This window comes from Calliphora vicina, chromosome 3 (genome assembly GCF_958450345.1).
Source record: "Calliphora vicina chromosome 3, idCalVici1.1, whole genome shotgun sequence".
NCBI classification, from domain to species: Eukaryota; Metazoa; Arthropoda; class Insecta; order Diptera; family Calliphoridae; genus Calliphora; species Calliphora vicina.
In genome coordinates this window covers 62,935,475-62,956,971 of record NC_088782.1, presented here as the reverse complement: position 1 = coordinate 62,956,971, position 21,497 = coordinate 62,935,475, and the positions used below count along the sequence as shown (strand labels likewise).

The window sequence follows — 21,497 nt, the reverse complement described above, 5'->3', positions numbered from 1 at the left end:
TTGGCTTGGCTGTGTTCCAATTTTTGTCAGATTTAAAAGTATTACAAAGAAATTTAGATTACAGCAACATTTTCATTCGTATTTTCGGATAACAACTCAATAGTTTTCTATTGAAAATCACAATTTCAAAACCATTTATGAAAACCTATTTTTGTTCAAATAGGTCTTACAAATTTCGGAATTCTTCTTCTAACATATTTTGGATCATAAAGCGATATTTTAGTTTATTCAGAAAGGGAACAACTACACAACTGATGTACGGGAGAAATTTATTAAAGAATATTTTTTTATTTACTAAATCAAAATTTTAGCTGTTACTTTGTATTCTACTGAATAGCACTGGCTAGTAAAACACCTCTTAAAATATACTTTTCTTTTTTAAATTAATAAACAACAAAATATTGAACACACAAAAGTATTACGTCAGCAAGTTTTGTTTTTTAATAAATAAACAAAATAATTAGCAAAATAATAATGCATTTTAATTTTTTCTTTTTACAAAAGAAAAAAAGAAAATTAAAAAAAAATAAACAAAAAATAAAAAAATAGCAAAAAGCCTTAGTTTTTGTTTAAATATTGTATTAATAATGGTGTAAGTAAAAAAAGCGTATAATTTAAACAAAAAATTATAAAAAAAAAATATTAACTCTTGGTGTATTTTAAAAACAACAACAACAAAAAAGTAAACAAAAAGGGCAGTTTTTTTTAATCTGGCATTTGTTATTTGAAATTAAAAAAAAAAAAACTTAAAATTCAGCATAAGTTTATTTGTTAAAGAGAAAAAAAAGAATAAGGAAAATGTACACAATTTTTTTGTTTAAAGCTATTTACCTTAAGCTCTTCTTCCAATTCGGAAAGTTTTCGTTCCATAGCTCTCCTTTCGCGCTTTTCAATCTCTGACAGAGAATTTTTAGTGGTCTGCAAAAATTATTAATTTGCAAAAAAAAAAATTTGGTTGGTTTGGTTTTTTTTTTGTTTGTTTTTGATCGATTGTTTTCAAATTAACGGTGCAAAACAAAATTAAATGTGTTTTATTTATTTGAAAAATTTTATATTTCTTTTGTAAAAGGGCAGTGTGGGTTAAGTTTTATAAGTGGTGGGGCTAGAAAATAGGGTGAAGTGAGTGGAGTAAATCCTGTAATACTGGTTACTGGGGATTTCAAGTTAATTAAAAAAAAATAACCCTTTATTGTTATGTACCATAAAATACAGTGGGTATTGGGATTGAGATTAAAAGTGTTTTAAAACAGAAAGAGAAAGAAAAGCGCTGTTGTTTTTTTGTTTTCTTTTAATATTTATACATTATTTTTTTTTTTTTTTGGAGAGTTTTAGTGAGAGTTTTTCTTATACTTTTATACAATAGCATAAAATAGCTTTTAAAATTATAAAATCTTCCTAATTTCAATTTATACATAAATAAAATGTTGCCATAATATTATTGTGTATTTCAAGACCCTTTTGAAAACAACAAACTGGATAAGTTTGTGTTTTCTATATATAGTAAATATGTATGTAAATTGATTCTTTTCAAACCATAGTAAGTGTAGTGATATTTAGCTACATATTGTTGCTGAGAGTAACCTTGTAAATATTTGATATTCGTAGAGAAATTAAAAAAAAATCATAGAAATTACTTACAGCATTAGCAAATCTTTCGAGGGTGGCTCTTGTTTGTACAACATCTTCATCTTTTTTCTTTAGTTGTTGTTTAAGTTTATCATTTTCCAGTCTAAAAGAGAATTATTTGAAAAAATGTATTAAATCTTTTTCTGAAATATTTAAAATTTTAAAAGAGCTGTCGAGTCCATTTAGTTTTTCTAACTCTTTGTTTGTGACTGAGTTACAACTTACTTTGCAGCTTCCCATAGAGCCTTATAATCAATATTATCACCACTGTTTTCGGTTTTATCACGTGTTTTCTTATCATCTGTGGCCGAGGTGGATGTCGATACCGAAACAGTGCTTGCTGTGCTGCCGACACGGGAACGGCTGGGACGTGTTTCGCTACCGCTCTAAAAACAAAGATTATTATTTAAAAAAGGAAACAGAAATTAGTATTTTTATTATTAGAATTTATTTATTAGGGATTATTGAATGCAAATTTCTTTCCAGTTTGTTTAACCCTTTCGTCGTCTCCATATAGAATTTGAAGAAGATTTGGATCACTTTAACCGATATACAATTAATGACCATCAAATGGAAAAAGTTGATGCATTATTTGATCTTGGCATATTATTATATTAGGGGAAGGAGAAGAATTTTATAAATCTCTTAAGTTACAAGGCTATTGATCACGACACTTGTCACACAAATATTAGAACTGAGGATCTGTTCCTCTCTCTTGAAACAAGCATGACGAAAGGGTTAAACTTAAAATTAATCTTAAAACTATATTTCCCTGTCCAACGTACTTCATAACCTTCACTCTTCTCCGACGATGCACTGAGCGAACGCTGAGCCGCGGTACGAGAACGTGAGCGTGTTCGTGATTTACGCTCCTGTTCTCTTAACGAACTGCTGCGTGAAACTATGGCTGCCATGGCAGCAGCATTTGGTGTATTAGCACTATTACTGCTAGATGATGTCGAGGGATAGGCATTTAAACTGCCATTCGAGTTTGATAATGTTTTCGTTTTATTAAGAGATCTAGAGGAGGAATTCGAGGCTGAAGATTTGTTCAAATACGGATTCGAACCCTTGGAAGAGGTGGAGGAAGGACCCATATTGAAACTAAGCGAGGCCGTGGTTATACCTTTGTCGTATGAAGATGTATAGGGACTGATGTAGCGGTCACTGCTGTAGGGACTTGAAGTGTAACGTGAGGCATCATAACCATTTGAAGCTAAAGAAGAGGAGGAAAAGGTGTTGTTGGATGTTTGATATTTGCTATTGCTCTCATAACCGGAGGTGGAGGACGAGTTGGTGGTAGTGGTAGAAGAATGAATGCCCGAAGCTTTAGAAGCATAAGAAGTTGATGATGAGGAGCTAGATAATGGTGATGAAGATTTCGACGATGAGGCTAAGGGTGAGGAAGCATGTGGTGAACGCGTATAGGATTTAAAGGATTTTAAAGGACTTGTTTTATAATTATTGTGGCTGTTATAAGGACTAGTATAGTTGCTGCTGTTGTTGTTGGTAGAAGGAGTTAGAGAGATGGTTATCGAATGATGATGAATTTGATGATGATTCGATGAAGCTGAGGCTGATGAGTTTTGAAATTTGTTGGAAGCAGTAGTAGTAGCAGCAGAGGCAGCAGCGCTAGTAGTAGTATTATTACTCTCCTTAGAGCAAGCAGCCATATATTCATGATGACGATAATTCGTTGATGTTGATGATGATGAAGCTGTTTTATTACCATTACTATAATAACTATTGCCAGAGCTGTTGCGCGCCGACGAACCCGCACCATACAAATTATCTCTTGAGGAATATAAGCCATTATAAGGACTCTGATAATACGATGATGATGAACTGCTGCTGTTATTGGGATAATAGCCAGTACTTAAGGGTCTGGAACTGCTAGGTGTATAGCCATTTGTTGAGCCTCCCGTATTGTAGGAGGTGCCATTGTAATTGTATGCTCCCGAACTCTGGGCCCGAGAACTGGACAGAGAACGTCTACGCGAAGCCAAAGGCTGGGTAGGACGTGAGCGTGAACGAAAAGACATTGTGCGAACGCTCTAGCAAAAATATTTCTTATTCTTATGCAAAGTACTTTAGTGGTTTCTAGGTAATTAGAAAAATAATGCTGCTGCTTTAATGTTGTTTTGAATTTATTTTATTAATAAAAAAACAACGCATTTTATACTAATTAAATAAAATTTATTTTAATTGCTTGAGATAATAAGGAAAACATTTAGAAATTAATGTTTATTTTTAAAAAAATAAAAACTAAGAAAATTTAATTTTTCGCCAGCTCATTATTTACAGCAATTAAGTAAAAAATTACAGTATTAGGCAAAAGTATGACATATATTAGGAAAACTTTAATTTTCTGTAGAAAATTTATCGATAACTTTACTTTTCTATGGAAAAGTTATCGATAACTTTACTTTTCTATTGAAAAGTTATCGATAACTTTACTTTTCTATGGAAAAGTTATCGATAACTTTACTTTTCTATGGAAAAGTTAACGATAACTTTACTTTTCTATGGAAAAGTTAACGATAACTTTACTTTTCTATGAAAAGTTATCGATAATTTTACTTTTATATGGAAAAATTATCGATAACTTTACTTTTCTATGGAAAAGTTATCGATAACTTTACTTTTCTATGGAAAAGTTATCGATAACATTACTTTTCTATGTAAAAGTTATCGATAACATTACTTTTCTATAGAAAAGTTATCGATAACTTTACTTTTCTATAGAAAAGTTATCGATAACTTTACTTTTCTATAGAAAAGTTATCGATAACTTTACTTTTCTATAGAAAAGTTATCGATAACTTTACTTTTCTATAGAAAAGTTATCGTTAACTTTACTTTTCTATAGAAAAGTTATCGATAACTTTACTTTTCTATAGAAAAGTTATCGATAACTTTACTTTTCTATAGAAAAGTTATCGATAACTTTACTTTTCTATAGAAAAGTTATCGATAACTTTACTTTTCTATAGAAAAGTTATCGATAACTTTACTTTTCTATAGAAAAGTTATCGATAACTTTACTTTTCTATAGAAAAGTTATCGATAACTTTACTTTTCTATAGAAAAGTTATCGATAACTTTACTTTTCTATAAAAAAAGTTATCGATAACTTCACTTTCTATAGAAAAGTTATCGATAACTTCACTTTTCTATAGAAAAGTTATCGATAACTTCACTTTTCTATAGAAAAGTTATCGATAACTTCACTTTTCTATAGAAAAGTTATCGATAACTTTACTTTTCTATAGAAAAAAGTTATCGATAACTTTACTTTTCTATAGAAAAAAGTTATCGATAACTTTACTTTTCTATAGAAAAAAGTTATCGATAAATATATTCTTCTATGGAACAGTTATCGATAACATTATTTAGTATGGAATAGTAATCAATAACTTTATTTTTATATGTAACAGTTATCGATAACTTTACTTTTCTATGAAACAGTTATCGATAACTTTTCTAAGTTTGTGTTCAATGGAAATCGAAAAAGTAGTTAAAGGATTTTTCAAATCGACATCAATATGATTTTAAACTTATAAACCTGAAATATTACAGATTCGAAAATATTAGTGTTTTGAAAGTATCACTTTTCGAATCAAATTACTGAGTAAATCTCAGGTTGTTCAAAAATCCATATAAAATGATCTAGAGATATGGTATTCTGATATTTCAATATATTCTCATATCTTTTGCTTTCACTGTATAATTGCAGAATATTAAAAACAACCCAATACTAGCAGTTCAAAATATCTATTTATTGAACACAAAGAACAAAGAAAGAACAATTTAAAACGCCACGTTTTTAAATAATTATTTGGATAATAAATATTAATGGAAGAAGTGTAAGTAATTTTGGTAAATTTCAAAGGTACATGAGCTCTCAGACAATTAAATTGAAAACACAAAATCATTTAAAACAGTTTAAATGATCAATAGAAAACAAAATTAAGTAGATCACAGATCACAGCATACTTGTATTGGATTTGGGAAAACAAAAAGAAAACTGACGTCAAATTGCTAAATAACAAACAGCCAGGCCAGCAGAGAGTACACAAAGCGAAATAATTGAGAACATTTTCAAAATTAAAGAAAAATAATAATAATAATTGTTTGGTTGTTTTAAACCAAAACATGTTCACGTTTATAATTGTCTGAAAATAAAATACAATTTAAAATACAAAAAAAAAAGAATTGAATGAGTTTCTTTTCTGAAATTTTATTTTAAATTTCTCGTGTTTGCTGAGTCACCCACGCATTGTAAGACAAACCCCAAGAATACAAGAAACGAACATGTTTGTTTTATTAAAAGATATAAAAATAAACCATAAATTGAGGAAATCGCGTCAGTGAAATTTATTATTATATTCTTTAAAATGCATTACTTTTGTCTAAATGTTTGGTTTATGTTGACGTTTTCATGGGAGAAAAGGTTATTAAGGGGTGATCGTCAAAGTTAATTAATTTGTGGTTGCCGAAAAGTGTATTTCTGTGCAATTTAGATTAGCTAGTTCATTTAAAGCTAAAGAATTTCGTTGTATCATCCTAATTTTTTTTTTTGCAACAAATGAAAACTCTACACTGATAAAACGAAAATTTGAATATAATGAATTGTTTAGACCGCTTTGCTCAAAATAAGATTGTTGTTCAATAGATTTTAATAAAAAAGAACTGAAATATAAATCTTTTGATAAAATGAGTTCAATTCTAAATGATGATCAGAAAAAATTAAATGCACCATTCGTCATATGTGGGAAGTTTTGCTTTACTTTTTTTAATTTGAAATTTAATTTAAGCTGAGAGACCTTGAAAGACGAATTTGTATATCTGAAAATCAGCTTGAACGCTATATTGCGATGAAAAATTTATCCATTGCGATAACCCAAAGCGTAAGAGATCGTATGTGAAGCCCCACCAACCAGCCGAATCGACACCAAAGTCAAATATCCATTGCGCTAAGGTAATTTTCTGTATTTGGTGGGACCAAAAGGGTCTTATCTATTATGAGCTGCTGAAATCTGATCAGATCATCACGAAACTGATTCATTTAAAGCGATCCACCAGACATAACATTCGAATATTTTCAAATCGTTTCATTTAGTTTTAAAATTTTTAAAAGTTTTTCATAAAAGACAATACTAAACAACTTTGCATGGACAAATACTTATTTAATAATAAATTATTAAAGATTTATCACCAACAACAAAAGATATGAAAATATTTTAACAAATTTGTGAAATTTATTTAAAATTCTTAAACATTTTTCAAGGCAGATGTTAAATTTAAAACAAAATCGCACATAAAAACAACACAACTGGCCCTTTCTTCACAATAAATATGTAGGTAGGTTTAAAAAAAGAATATAAAAACATTTTAATGTTTTTTAAAAAAATGTCTTTGTTTAACTCAAACACTAGAAAAAACAAACAAATTTTCTTTAAAACCTAAATACCACAAAACAAAAAATATTTATTATACAATTGTTTAATTCGCCACATTTGTCACTATGTTTTTGCAAGGCGAAAATCAAAATGTTTGTATGACAAACTTAAAACAATTTGTTGTTTTTTTAAAAAAATTTTTTGTTCTATGTTTGACAAAAATTCTACCGGTGTGTTCTGGTTATAAAAATAAATTTATTTCGTCACCAAAATAAATAATAATAATAACAATTTGTGTCAAAGAAAATGTTATACAAAAAAAATTATTTTAAAGATAAACGAAATGATCTCAACACAATTGTTATTAGTAGCAACTAACACACGTTTTAACTAAACAACTTTATAAAACTAAATGAGCAAAAAAAAAAAAAAAATCTTAAAATGAAAAACTAAATACATTAAAAAAAAATTAAACGAGAAAAAAAACATTTATCCAAAATAAAATTACATCATTTCAAATTTGGTACAACTACTTAAAATAAACAAAGATGTTCTGTTCGTTTAGATAATACGCTACTACAGATTTGATTTAGTTAATTTGAATTCATCGGCTAACACAAGTAAATTTTTATTAAAATAATCTGGCCAAAAATATCTAGCCTCTATGTATCATTATAATACAATAATATCCTTACAAAATTTAGTTGCTGTTACCAACTTTAGTTGCTACAACTATATTTATTTGTTTCTGTGAGTTTCAATCATTCACAATAGTTCAAATTGCTAAAATTAATGTTAATTAATATTGAATTCTTGGATTAAAAACAGCTATACAAACCTAGAGAAGATCAACATTTAGATTTGGTTAAAAACTAAAATAGGTTGCAATTTATTCAAGTTTTTATGAACTCAATCTAAATGTTGATTTTAACCAAATCAACATTTAGATTTGGTTAAAAACTAAAATAGGTTGCAATTTATTCAAGTTTTTATGAACTCTCCGAAATGAATGTGCATTAACTCTTTGCGGTTTAGTGGTCACTTTACTAACCACCTTACCTTTTCTATAGACGTTGAAACATAGTTTATTGGCATTTTGCTAAATTACAGAGTGTTTATTGTTCATCGAATTTAGTGTTACTTTGCTATTTCGTTTGTTTGGTTAGAAAATTTTGTCTATATGTTTTGAGCTATATTCGGCTGTGCCGAATCTTATATACCCTTCACCAAATTATACTTCAAAATACAAATTTTAAATATTTTTAGGTAAACAAAATTTATTTTTTTTTCCAGTTTTTTTAAATTTTTGGAATTTTTTTTTTCGAATTGTTATTTGAAAATATTTTTTTTTTAAATTTTTAAAAATTAAAAATTTTTTTTTTTAAATTTAAATTTTTTTTTTGTTTTTTAATTTTTTTTTTTGTGAAAAAAAATTCGGGTTAAAAAATATTTTTTTCCGATTTTGACCCATTGTAAGACCAGCTTACTATGGTCTTATATACGTTGCAAAGGTCTTTGAAATATTTATCATTAGATATCCATATTGTCTATATTAATGACTTAGATATAGGTCAAAAATAGGTCAAACATCGAGGTTGTCCTGGTTTTTTCCTCATATCTCAGCCATTAGTGGACCGATTTTGCTGATTTTAAATAGGATGAAGGTGAAGGGTATAAAAAATTATACGATACGGTTTGATTTGAATTAGTATTTGGAAGAACTAAAAACGGTCGACGATGAACAGTGGGAAATTTCGACAAGTTTCGTTAGGAAATTTTGTCTTCTTTTAGATTAATTAAAAAAAATCATGGAAGACTTTTGGCAAAAACAAGGCAAACATTTTGCGGCTGAACCGATTTTGATGAAATTTTCGGGGAATCTTCAGAATAGCCGAATTCCCAACGTTCACACAATGACAATTTTCATTTCGTTGCTTAACATCATTGAATTTGAACCAGACAGAATCGATAACTTTCAAAATCAGCAAAAACTCCGGCAAGGTCACAATCCTTAGAATGTGCAAAATTATCATTTAGGATGAATGCGTTCGACCGGACCATGCGTGATTTTCGAAAAAACAACCAAACGATGGGAGACGCTCTGATTCTTCTTGCTGATTACTTCCGCCAAACTTTCTCCGTTATTCATAGATCAATACATGCAGATGAGTTGAATGCTTGCTTGAGATCTTCATACCTGTTGCACGGAGTCGAAAAAAATCATGCTATCGACTAATATGCGTTTGCATTTGCTGCAAGATCATTCTGCCAAAACAATCACCCCTATCGGCAATAACATGTGAAGTTTTGATCCCATGAAATATTCATTTCCCTCGAAGGGAAAATTGCAATAGGGAATATCATGATGAACTTTACATTCACAATAGTTGATTTTGTTCGTAACAGCTGTTTATTGTTTACAAAATTCCATCTAAAAATTTCACAACAAGGGGAATTTTTTTTCACGTGAACGAAGTTGATGAACGAAAAAAGGAAAAGGGAAAATATTTCATGTGAAATGTTGATTCGCGATAGGGGTGATTATCAAAACAATTGTTGGACATCGGAAATGGAAAAATTCCAATTGAACTTCTGTCAAATGCAAATGAATATTCAAGCCTTTGTCGACAAGATATTTCCAAGCCTTACAACCAACTACAAGTATACGGAATGACTGTGGGAACCTGCATTTTGGCCACCAAAAAATTATGATGTCAACAAGCTCAATGAGCAAATTCAATTGAAACTGCCTGGCGAAACAATGAAATACAAATCGATTGACACAGTAATGAACGAAGAACAATCGAAGGCTTGTTATACTGAATCTTACTTAATTTTTGAATTCATTGGAACCAGCCAGACAAAGATCACCCAGTCCAGCCAATAACGTTTGAAGACCTAGAATTGGAGGCATTAATCCATGAAGATTGTTGTAAAACTTAACAAGAGCTTGCTAAATCATTGGGAGCTTCTCAATCAGCAATTTCAAAAGTTTTGCGAGCAGCAGGATTCATTCAAAAACAGGGAAATTGGGTACCGTACAAATTGAAGCCAAAATACCTTTGAACGACGATTTTGCATGTCCGAAATGATGCTTGAACGCTATAAAAGATAATACTTTTTGCACCGAATCATTACTTGCGATGAAAAATGTATCTATTACAATAACCCGAAGCGTTAAAGATCGTTCGTGAAGCCCGACCAACTAGCCGAATCGACACCAAAGCCAAATATCCATGGCGCTAAGGTAATGCTCTGTATTTGGTGGGAGCAAAGCTGGTCAGACCAAAAAAAGCAATGACATTACATTTAACAATATTTTGAAATCTGAAATTCTACACAATTTAGATTTAAAAACTGCGGAATTTGGAAATGTAATTTCAATAAAATTGCATGTTAGGTGTAAAATGTTTAGAATTTGTTGAACGAATTATGCTTTTTGCAGCTTCACTGTTCTGCTTTAAAACTTTTGAATTAATGACTAACGATTAGTGGCGAATAAATCAAACTTTATAACCAACTTAATACACCTGCTTCACCACATAGCGCACTCACAAAGTATATAACAAAATGAAGCCACAAGCGAAATTCTTATTTACAAATCACAAAAATGAAACTAACACTAAAATACTTATTAGATTTATTGCAAAAATTTAACAAATATGGCTTTTTGAGAAACTTGTTAACGTTTTTTTTTTTTTTTGGAAACCAAATATGGTTTCAAATAAAATCTGTGTAAATGATCTGGCGAATAAAATTATGTTTAAACAGACAAAGTAAAAACCAAAAAACGACACAAATCAAATTATTTACAAAACCAAAAGCAACAAAACAATAAATAAAAAAGTAAATTAAAAAGGGTGTTTTTTTAAGCTCGATAGAACTAACTAAAGGATTAACTGTCAAACGAACTGTCATACAGCTCTCACTTTTTGACATTAGCTGACAGTATACTCTGGCAAATCATCATAAATAGATTTAAGCTGGAACAACGCTGCCAAATTTACGAGTACATACATTAAAAATCAGTCATCGATTCGCGCAACTTATAGGCAACTGTTTTATCGCAAAATTGTCTTCATCGATGAGGCTCACTTTTGGCTTAAAGGGTTTGTTAATAAACAAAAAATGCAGCATATGGAGTAAGACCAATCCACAACAGACCATACAGACTCCATTACATCAAAAAAAATGCTGCGGTTTACAGGTTGGTGGTATCATCGGACCTTATTTCTGCAAAAATACGGTCAATGGAGATCGTTACGGAACCATGATCAATAATTGTTTGTTTGAAAATATGGATGACATTGATCAGGGCGAGATGTGGTTTCAACAGGATGGTGCTACTGGACAGCCCTCGATTTTTTTTTTGCCGATAACATGATTTCGAGAAATCGACCTCCAAGGTCGTGCGATTTGACACCTCTCGATTACTTCCTGTGGGGCCACATGAAGCAACTGGTTTATGCAGATAAATCAGCAACAAATTTGCGCCTTGGATCCAACATTGTTGGAGTTATTCGTGACATACGGCCATTATTAAAGTGGCCCGAAATTGGACGTTCAGAATGCGCTTCGTCAAGAACAGCCGCGGTGGCCATATGTCCGAAATCATTTTCAAATGTTAATGCCATGTATTGTTTTTTTTAAATTTACTTTTTTGTTTTAATTTTCACAATTTCAAATTCTATCGGTCTTAGTAAATCACCTTTTATAAAACAACAAATCATTATATTGTCAGCTAGAATTCGATTTAAATAAAACCAAATTGATATTGATTTATATAACATAACAATCATGTACATAAATAAAAATTTAGTTGAATAATACAAATATATTCATTATTATTCAATATTAATGCATTTTTTTTGTCTCAATTTTCTGTTAAGTAACTAAGGTAATTTAAAACATTAATTTGTGGTTTTGTTTTGACAAATACAATTATGATATTTATATTTATATTTTCTTATTAAAATGCGTTGTTTTTTGTTATTAATTTTCGAAATTGTTTTTATTGTTTTCAAATAAATAAATACCACAACAAATGGCACCGTTTATTTTTTATTTATTGCTTTTTTCGTAGATTTAAAAGTAATTCTATATAATTTATTGAATCTTTTTGTATTTTCTTCTAACTTTCTCTATAAATATTTTATTTTATTTCTTTTATATTCTTTCTGGTTATTTCTTTGATTTTGAATAAACAAACGTTTAATTGTAGCTCTAAATATTGACTGAATTCATAATAATTTTGAAAATTTCTTTTATAAAAACCCCCTAAGTTTTCCTCAAACAAAACAAAATATACAAGAAATCATAATGAAAATGCGCCGCAAATGATTCTCAGTATTGGAGAGGTATTTTTGTATTCCACATGTTTATAAAATGAGAAAAGATTTTCTGGGAAAATTGAGAAAAATCTGTGAAAAATAGAGCGGCCAGATTATAGGAATTAATAATTTGTACAAATGCATATATTTGAGAAGAGGAAAAGACAATTCTTTGAAGATTTAACGTGATGTTTTTCAAAAAGATTTTTAATTGAAATCTTTTTATTGGTTGTATGACTTAATAATACGGGATTTACAATAGAATAGATGGCGTATCTTTTGAACACGATTTTTGTTTTTAACTTATATGTATGTCATTTTGAAAAGTTAAATTTTATACCAAATAAGCGTCATATGCGGGAAGTTTTGCTTTACGTCTTTAATTTGAAAAAAAGTGCCGCTGAAGCACACCTATTGCTCACCAAAGCTTATGGTGAATGTGTTCCATCGGTTTCAACGTGCGAGATATGGTGTGTGCGGTTCAGAAGTGGTGATTTTGACACGGAAGATAAAGATCACCCAGGCCGGCCAAAAAAGTTTTAAAGACCATGAATTGGAGGCGTTACTACATGAAAATGTTTATAAAACTCAACAACAGCTTGGGTGCTACTCAATCAGCAATTTCAAAAGGGTTGCAGCAGCAGGATTCAGACAAATGTAGGGAAATTGGGTACCATACGAATTGAAGCCGAGAGACCTTGAAAAACGATTTTGCATGTCCGAAATGATGCTTGCACGCTATTAAAGAAAATTGTACCAAATCATTACTTGCGATGAAAAATGGATCCATTATGATAATCCGAAGTGTAAGAAATCGTATGTGACGCCCGGGCAACCAGCCGAATCCACAACAAAACCAAATATACATGGCGCGAAGGTAGTTCTCTGTATTTGGTGGGGATCAAAAGGGTCCTATCTATTATTAGCTGCTGCAATGTGGCCAGACCATCACATGGAACGCATATAACGAACGCAACTGATTCGTTTTAAAGCGAGCATTGGCTTAAAAATGGTACAATACCTGTTAAAAAGTATTTAGATTGAAGTGGTTAGGAAGTTTTGCCTCATCCGCTTTATAGTCCAGCCCGTGCCCCGTTCTATCGATGCAGAACATTATTTCCTATATTTGTGTTGTTAAATTATATGGTATGAAGAAAAGGAAAATGACATATTCTGATTTACCGTCGGTCATCGCGATTTTTATGAGTTAACGCCGCCTTCACTTTTTTCACAAGATGACTTACATGACTTGATAAGAGACTTTGAACTTTCGAAAGAGAGATCTGAGCTGCTAACATCTAGACTCAAAGAAAGCAATCGTTTAACTCAAGGTACGAAAGTCTTATTTTATTGCGGTTGCGAAAAAGAACTTCTACCACTTTTTAGCTCAGAAAATGATATAGTCTTTTGTAATAACATTTGAGGCCCTTTAAGGAAAATTGGCCTCTCAAGCTACAACGCTGATGAATGAAGATTATCCATAAACAATATTCATTCATCAGCTTTGCTCAAAACGAAGTTTAAAATAGGCATGCAGCCTGTGCCTATTGCTGATTCTGCGAAAATAAAGGAGTAGTATTAAAATGTAGATCTTGTTTCAAAAAACAACGATTTCAAAATTGTTAAATTCTTGTTGGATCAACAATGTGGGTACACTAAATTTCCGTGTTTCATCTGTTTATAGGACAGCAGTGCAAAACATGACCATTGTATCAACAAAGACTGGCATCTGAGAGAAAGCATGACGGTTGGAAAACAAAATGCTATAAACCCGCCTTTGGTTTCCAGAAATAGGATAATTTTGCATCCATTCCACATCAAATTGGTATTTATGAAGCATAAAATTGATACATGTTTTGCCTTTCTTTCAATAAAGTTTCCAATGTTGAGTACAGAAAAACTTGAAGCTGGTACTTTTATAGAAAGACAACGATGTCATACATTTAATGAATGATTTAAAAGCAGCGGCTTGGAAATCTTTTGTTTCCGTTGTCAAAAAATCCTTAGAATATCAGAAGGCTGAAAATTATTAGGACTTAGTTATAGACCCTTTTAATTAGCTTTGAAAATCTTCGATGAAATATGAGCATAAAAGTACACTTGGATCGTATAGCGAAAAACAAGGAGAATGTTTTCATCAAGATTTAAAAGTGATGAAAGATAGATACCAAGGTTGCTGGGATGAACATATGATGTCAGATTACTGTTGAAGTGTCCTTTGGACCTCCATCGTAGAAAATCTTTAAAAAGTAGCTTCTAACCTATAAAATAATTTAATAAAATGTTGTAAAATCGTTTATTTTCGTTGTTTTTTATCCCTGCAGTTTCTCCCAAACTACGCGTAGAATTGAATATAATTAAAATCAGTTTTAGTTTTGCGGGCACCAAAATCATTGTGGATCATGTCAAACCTTACATATAAGAACTCCAAATCGCTCGAATACTCTTTTGTCAAACTCGCCTGAATTTGATTGAATTCGTCGTGAATCGGTTAATGAAATTTAACATACTCAAGGTTGAAGTGTTTCCGAGTTGATTTGTATTTACATGTGTTCGTAGTTGGAATGGGGGCTAATGAACGGCTTACAAAATGTTAAAAAAATTCAGTTCTTATCCAAATGTCAAGAAATTTTATATGTAGAATAAATTTACGCAAGATTCGAATTTTCAAATGCGGAATAACAAAATTTGGCGGCCACTGTTTCGAGCAATAACATTCTAAGCAAATATTGCTCATTCTCATTTGTATGGCTTTGTTAATCGTCAAAATTGCAGTATTTAGGTTTCAGAAATCTCACATGAGATTGTCGAAACACAAATGTATCATAAAAAAATTAAAATTTTTTTTCCGATTTTGAACGATTGTAGGTCCAACTTAATATGGTCTTATATACGTCGTTGCAAAGGTTTTTGAAATATATATCATTAGATACCATATTGTCTATATTAATGACTTAGTAATCCAGATATAGGTCAAAAATCGAGGTTGTTCTGGTTTTTTCCTCATATCTCAGCCATTTGTGGACCGATTTGGCTGATTTTAAATAGGAAACTTCTAGAAAGCATGTCTGACAGAATTATTGAAGATTTTGATCCCGAAAATATCTGGGGTCAGACAGACAGACGGACATGGCTTAATCGACTCCGCTATAAGGATCCAGAATATATATACTTTATAGGGTCGAAAAATTATATTGTGAAAATTACAAACGGAATGATAAACTTATATATACACTTCTCACGAAGGTGAAGGGTATAGAAAAGGATTTTTTGAAATCAAAGGTCTATGCCACCAAGACCACCGCATGTATTGAAGGAGGGAACGAAGTTTAGCCACATTTATGTAAATACATTTTACAACTCGTCTTAAAACTAGTTCTTAATCAATTTATAAAAAAAAAATAAGAACTACAATTTGCAAATTGTTTGAATATAGATAAGTATGTCATTTATTTTGTCTGGCACTGTATTTCATAGTTCTCTTTTTCTAATCTGGCAGCTTTAACCACATTAAATCTCCCGCACAATGTTCTAATTTCCCGCTCAGCTCGTAAAAACTAAATAATTTAATTTGAAACATCATTCCGAATGCTCATTTATATTGCTCATTTCAATCGTTTAAAATATTTTATTCGAATACAAAATCTCTCCCCAAAAAACCACTTTAAAAAAAATACAGGGAATAGAAAATGTTGTGGTTTTCAAATGTTACAATAAACTTAAATATGTCTGTCTGTCTGACTGTTTAGGTGTCTGTCTTTAGTGGGCAATGAAACTCAAAAATTAGTACAATACAACATAACATGTGTCATTTTGTATGGGCTGGTTATTTTCGTCACCTGTTATGGGGACAAATAGAGATAGTCACAGTATTTAAAGCTATTTTTCATTTCATGGTGTTTAAACAAAAGCAAAAATACCATCAACAGAAACAATAGCAGCAGCAGCAGCATTATTACCGGTAACGATGACGGCCGCATTTCTTGATTAATAACCACAGAAAGTTTGACGGCGAAAACATAATATAAATAAGTATTTAAACAATAAAGAACAATGAAATATTCTAATAACAATTCGATCTCGTGCCACTTACAAAAGTGTTGAAAAATATGTATGTTTCCTTGTTGAGGAAACCAAAAGCAGACATTCTTTTTTTTTAAAATGATTTATTAACGGAAAATATTGTCTTGTTTTGAATATGATTCAATATTATGCCAAAAACAAATTGCACAAATTCATAATTAATTTAATTAAAAAAAAAATATTTATGGCATTAAATTGAGATGATGGAGCACTTAATAAAAAAATACTATGCAGTTTAATGTGGCTTTGTAAACCTAGTTGGAAATTTACGAAAGATATAAAAAGGTTTATGTGATAAAATGAAATATTTAAAAACATCTGTCTTAGCATACAGCAGGCGCGGATCCAGGGGGTGAATATAGGAAATACCGAAAAGTTTTACTATAAAAAAGGGAAAAAGACAAATGTAAAATACGATTCTTATACGTATTATGTGCCGAAAACATGTGGACCATCAACATCCTTCAAATGTTCCAGTGTCTCTAACTTAAAATCGATTGACTTAGAAAGAAATTCTAAAAATAACATCTTCAAAACTGTCTTAGCATCAAAGGTTCGAATGCATTAACACTGAATTCCATTTTCGAAATCAATTAATAGAACATCCATAGAGACCTACAAGTACCGTTAGTTAAAGATGAATTCAAGAATGTCCGTGAGAAATACATCATGAAATTACGGAACCACCCGAACCCGCTTGCAAGACATCTCACACAGGCCCAAACAAGATCAAGGCTTCGTAGAGCGGATCTAACACCCCGCTAAGATATGGCCCATATGTACATCAACGCTCCTGTCAGAGAGCATTTAGTTTTAATTTTAGTTATAAGATTTTATTACTTATTGTCAGGTCTAAGTAAGGCAGATTCGATAGATAAATAAATAAACGTTAAAAAAAAAATTTAATTCATAGGCTTAATTCCATTGTACTTGAAATGTATTAAATTCATTTCTTTGAGAATTCATTATTTATAGAACAAATTCCTTATTGAATCATTCAAATCATAGAGAAACATAGAGCGGAGAAACTCAAAAAATTTACTCAAAATAATCACACATACGAGTGTTGCTTTTGTTCTCACATAGTTTTTTCTACTAATACATTCTCACCACTTAGGTTTCTGACAACTGAGTTAGGTCTTTGATAGGAGAGTTTCCGCTCTATGTATATTCTCTACGATTAAAATTGTCTTTAATTTAATTTAGTTTTTATACCCTTCACCTTCGTATATATAAGTTTGTCATTCCATTTGTAATTTTCACAATATAATTTTCCGACCCTATAAAGTATATATCGAGCCCTTAGCGCCAAATTATCGTAAGCGACATTTTCAAAAATTTTATGGACCGACTGATGTTTTAGCGTTCTCAAAATATCAAAATTGTTAATAACTTCAAAATAATAGGGTGTAAGATTTTATCGTAAGTCAATGTTTACCTTTTAAGCTGGAGGTCCACACCACGCGTTTTACGCTTTCTCGCATTCTACGCGGCTGTCAAAAAAGTAGAATCAATATATTTGTACGCTGCAAGTTACAAGTACAAAAGCGTAGAATGCCATGTCGCGTAGAATGCTTAAAGTAGATCTACTTTCTACTTTTATAAGCGTCACAAGCGGCGCACGAACATGTCAGCTGATTTTGACAATTTATATTCTTTTTATAATGTGTATTCTTAAATTTTAATAAATTAAAACAAGTTTAATGGTGAAAAAATAAATAAAAGCTGCAGAAAACGCGATTTTTTTTTAATAATAAAACAAAAAATTGACGCTTAAAAAGCATCGCATGTAATTTGAAGCGTAGAATGCGAAGTAGGTATGAAAAGCACGCAATGATTTGACGCGAAGACGCGTAGTGTGGACCTCCAGCTTTACAGTAAACGAATTTTATCGTAAGCGACACATAGTGGTATAGAAAAAAAAGAAGGAAATAAATCTATAACTTATAAATGGTTAGAATGAAATTTCACATGCGAAAAGAAGAAGTGCTGTCGAGTTTAAGTTCTGAATGTGGACCTCATGGGCCCACCAGGGGCGCGACCAAGGGCCCTCAAAGTAGGACACCTAGGGTATGTTACATTTTTAAAACGATCCTATTTCTTCGTTTGTGTTCCGATTTCAAATAATTTACACATATAAAATCTTTTCATCGAGCGCTACAAAAGACCTAATCGTAGCTATCAATTACCTCTTATAGCTTAGGAGATATTCGCATTTGAAAATTAAATTTTCAATATTTTCACCCAACCTACTCCAGTTTTTTGATAACAGCGTATCCAAATATTTTCCGATTCATTGGTTTCCTTCATTGGACTAACAACATATGTACGTGTCAAATAGAAAAAGAACTGTTTAAAAATAATGACTAAGTCCAAAGTTATAAAAATTTTAAAAAGCCAATTTTTCGCTAATTTTTTGGGAAAAAAGAATTTTTTTTTGTTTTAAGTTATCACAAAAAATTTCTAAGAGGATGTATAAGGAATTTATACTTTCTGAAAGCTAAGTTTTCACAAAATATTTTAAATGAAAAAAAAATTTAAAATTTTTGTTACCGAAGGGACCAGGTCCATTCAAAAAATACCTATTTTTTATGTAAAATTAAACTTTAGGGCAAAAATTCTCAATCGCATATTCGATATCAAAATATAGTAACCGATTTTAGATGGCCCAATATGCTTTTAATTATTTTGTAAAGGGTTCCGATAACTCCGACCCTGGTATGAATATTATAGCCAAAATAACTAAAACTTCTCATTTTTGGGATTTTTCAAAATTGTTTGGGGAATTGCGGGATTGCTGTCATGTACTTCGAAACTATTGGATTTTATTGGGTTATTTGAACAAGTCCACAACCACCCGTGATTTGAAGGAGGAAATTCAATGCATCATCAACGAAATTTATACAAATTTATGCAAAATTGTCATACAAAAATATAGAGAAGAGTGCGTATGTGCCTGCAAAACCGTGGAGGCCATTTGACCAAAGTGCTATTACAAAAATACTTTTATTATTTAAATCTATACTAAGGGAAAAGCTGCAACTTAAAAATAAGAACGCGTCATATTAATTCAATAATGTTCATTATAATAGAAAAACCATACAAAAATACGATAAATCAATAATATTCAACTTTAAATTAATATTTTTCCATATTGAAATAAAAAACTTCAACATTACTAGACTTTCGTTAATGTTTCTTATTGATTCAATATAGTTTTTATTGACTTTAAGTTGTTTTTTCTCTGGGTGTATAGATTTAATTTATGAAGGAAGTCCTATTAAATGTCTTGAAAATACGACTGATATACATTTCTGTTTTATCTGATCAATGAAATGACGTGGAACAATTACCAAACTGCGGAATGAGAGATAGAGAAAAATTCCAGCCCTTCGATTTTTTAATATATGATTACGAACAAATGAACAAGTTCCAAATCTTTTACTAAGAAGGTGTTTTTGAAGGTGATTATCCGAGGGTGATAATTTCTAATAAAAAACATTATTAAAGAACTAGTTGCACAAATAAGGTTTCAAGTGGCGTATGCGCAACGCCTCTTTTGAATCGGTTTCGGAAGTTTCAATTCAAATAAAAACAAGTAAGAGAGCTTTATTCGGCTGTGCCGAATCTTATATACCCTTCAAAAAATTATACTTCAAAAAACAAATTTTAAATATTTTTAGGTAAAAATTTTTTTTTTCCAGTTGTTTTTTTAATTTTTTGAAATTTTTTTTTTCGAATTGGTATTTAAATTTTTTTTAATTTTATTAAATTTAAAAAAAAAAATTTGTTTTAATTTTTTTTTTTGGTGAAAAAAAAATTCGGGTAAAAAAATATTTTTTCCGATTTTGACCCATTGTAGGTCCAGCTTACTATGGTATTATATACGTCGTTGCAAAGGTCTTTGAAATATCTATCATTAGATATCCATATTGTCTATATTAATGACTTAGTAATCCAGATATAGGTCGAAAATCGAGGTTGTCCTGGTTTTTTCTTCATATCTCAGCCATTTGTGGACCGATTTTGCTGATTTTAAACAGGAAACTTCTCGAAAGCATGTCTGACAGAATTATTGAAGATTTGGATTCAGAAGATATCTGTGGTCTTCAGAAAATTGATTTCAACAGACAGACCGACATGGCTTAATCGACTCCGCTATCTATAAGGATCCTGAATATATGTATATACTTTATAGGGTCGGAAAATTATATTGTGGAAATTATAAACGGAATGACAAACTTATATATACCCTTCTCACGATGAAGGTGAATTTCGTGTGCTCATTAACCATTATTTTTTTGCAGAAAAAACCATCACTCAAATAAAGGCTAATATTGATAAATACTAAGGGAACACTGCACCATCAATTTCAACGGTAAAAAATTGGTTTACTGCATTTCACGGAAGATGCTGAACGTTCTGGACGCCCAGTTAAGGTCTGTACACCCGAAACAATTGAAAAAATTCACGATATGGTGTTGGGCAATCGGAGATTGAAAGTGCGAGAGATTGTGGAAGCTACCTCACATGGCTCAGTCGTTTCAATTTTGAAAGATCACTTGGGCATGAGAAAGCTTCCGCAAGATGGATGATGCGTTTGCTCACAATCGGGTGCACAAAAATGTACCCATATGTACAGTTTCCAAGACAAAAATCCATCCAACCTATTCTCCGAATTTAGCCCCTATAGAAATGGCTCGGTCGAAAGAGATTTGAATCCAACGGTGAAATCGTCTCACAGACAAATATTTATTTTGATGACCTTGACAAATCTTAATTTTGAAAGGGATAAAACAAATTGCAGAAACATTGGGCAAAGTGTTTAGAGCTCAAAGAAGTTGTTTTTTATCCAACAAACTGTGTTTCATTCTAAAAGTCGCGGACTTATGGACCCGCCTTTGTAGTGCTTAATAATATCGCTTTTTTATTTTTGTCCAGCAATTTCAAAACGTTTGCGGGCAGTAGAGAAATTGAAGCCGAGAGACCTTGAATAAAAATGTTGCATGTCCGAAATTGTGCTTGAATACTATAAATGAAACTAATTTTTGCACCG

General features: G+C 30.9%; 1 protein-coding gene across 18 annotated transcripts in view; it reads right to left on the bottom strand.

Annotated features, from left to right (window-relative positions):
* The window catches only part of Mbs (Myosin binding subunit), a 155,825-nt gene that overhangs the window by 18,767 nt on the left and 115,561 nt on the right, over positions 1-21,497 (bottom strand). For 10 of the 18 annotated variants that reach the window (XM_065504461.1, XM_065504472.1, XM_065504458.1 and 7 more), the window contains 3 exons: positions 1,852-2,012; positions 1,639-1,729; positions 832-918 (listed from right to left, as the gene is read on the bottom strand). In XM_065504461.1, the coding sequence (XP_065360533.1) occupies positions 832-918; positions 1,639-1,729; positions 1,852-2,012 (339 nt within the window). Of the gene's footprint in view, positions 1-831; positions 919-1,638; positions 1,730-1,851; positions 2,013-2,411; positions 2,843-3,355; positions 3,727-12,064; positions 12,264-21,497 lie in introns of those variants that run through there. The other 8 variants (XM_065504463.1, XM_065504475.1, XM_065504473.1 and 5 more) reach the window with 4 other exon arrangements.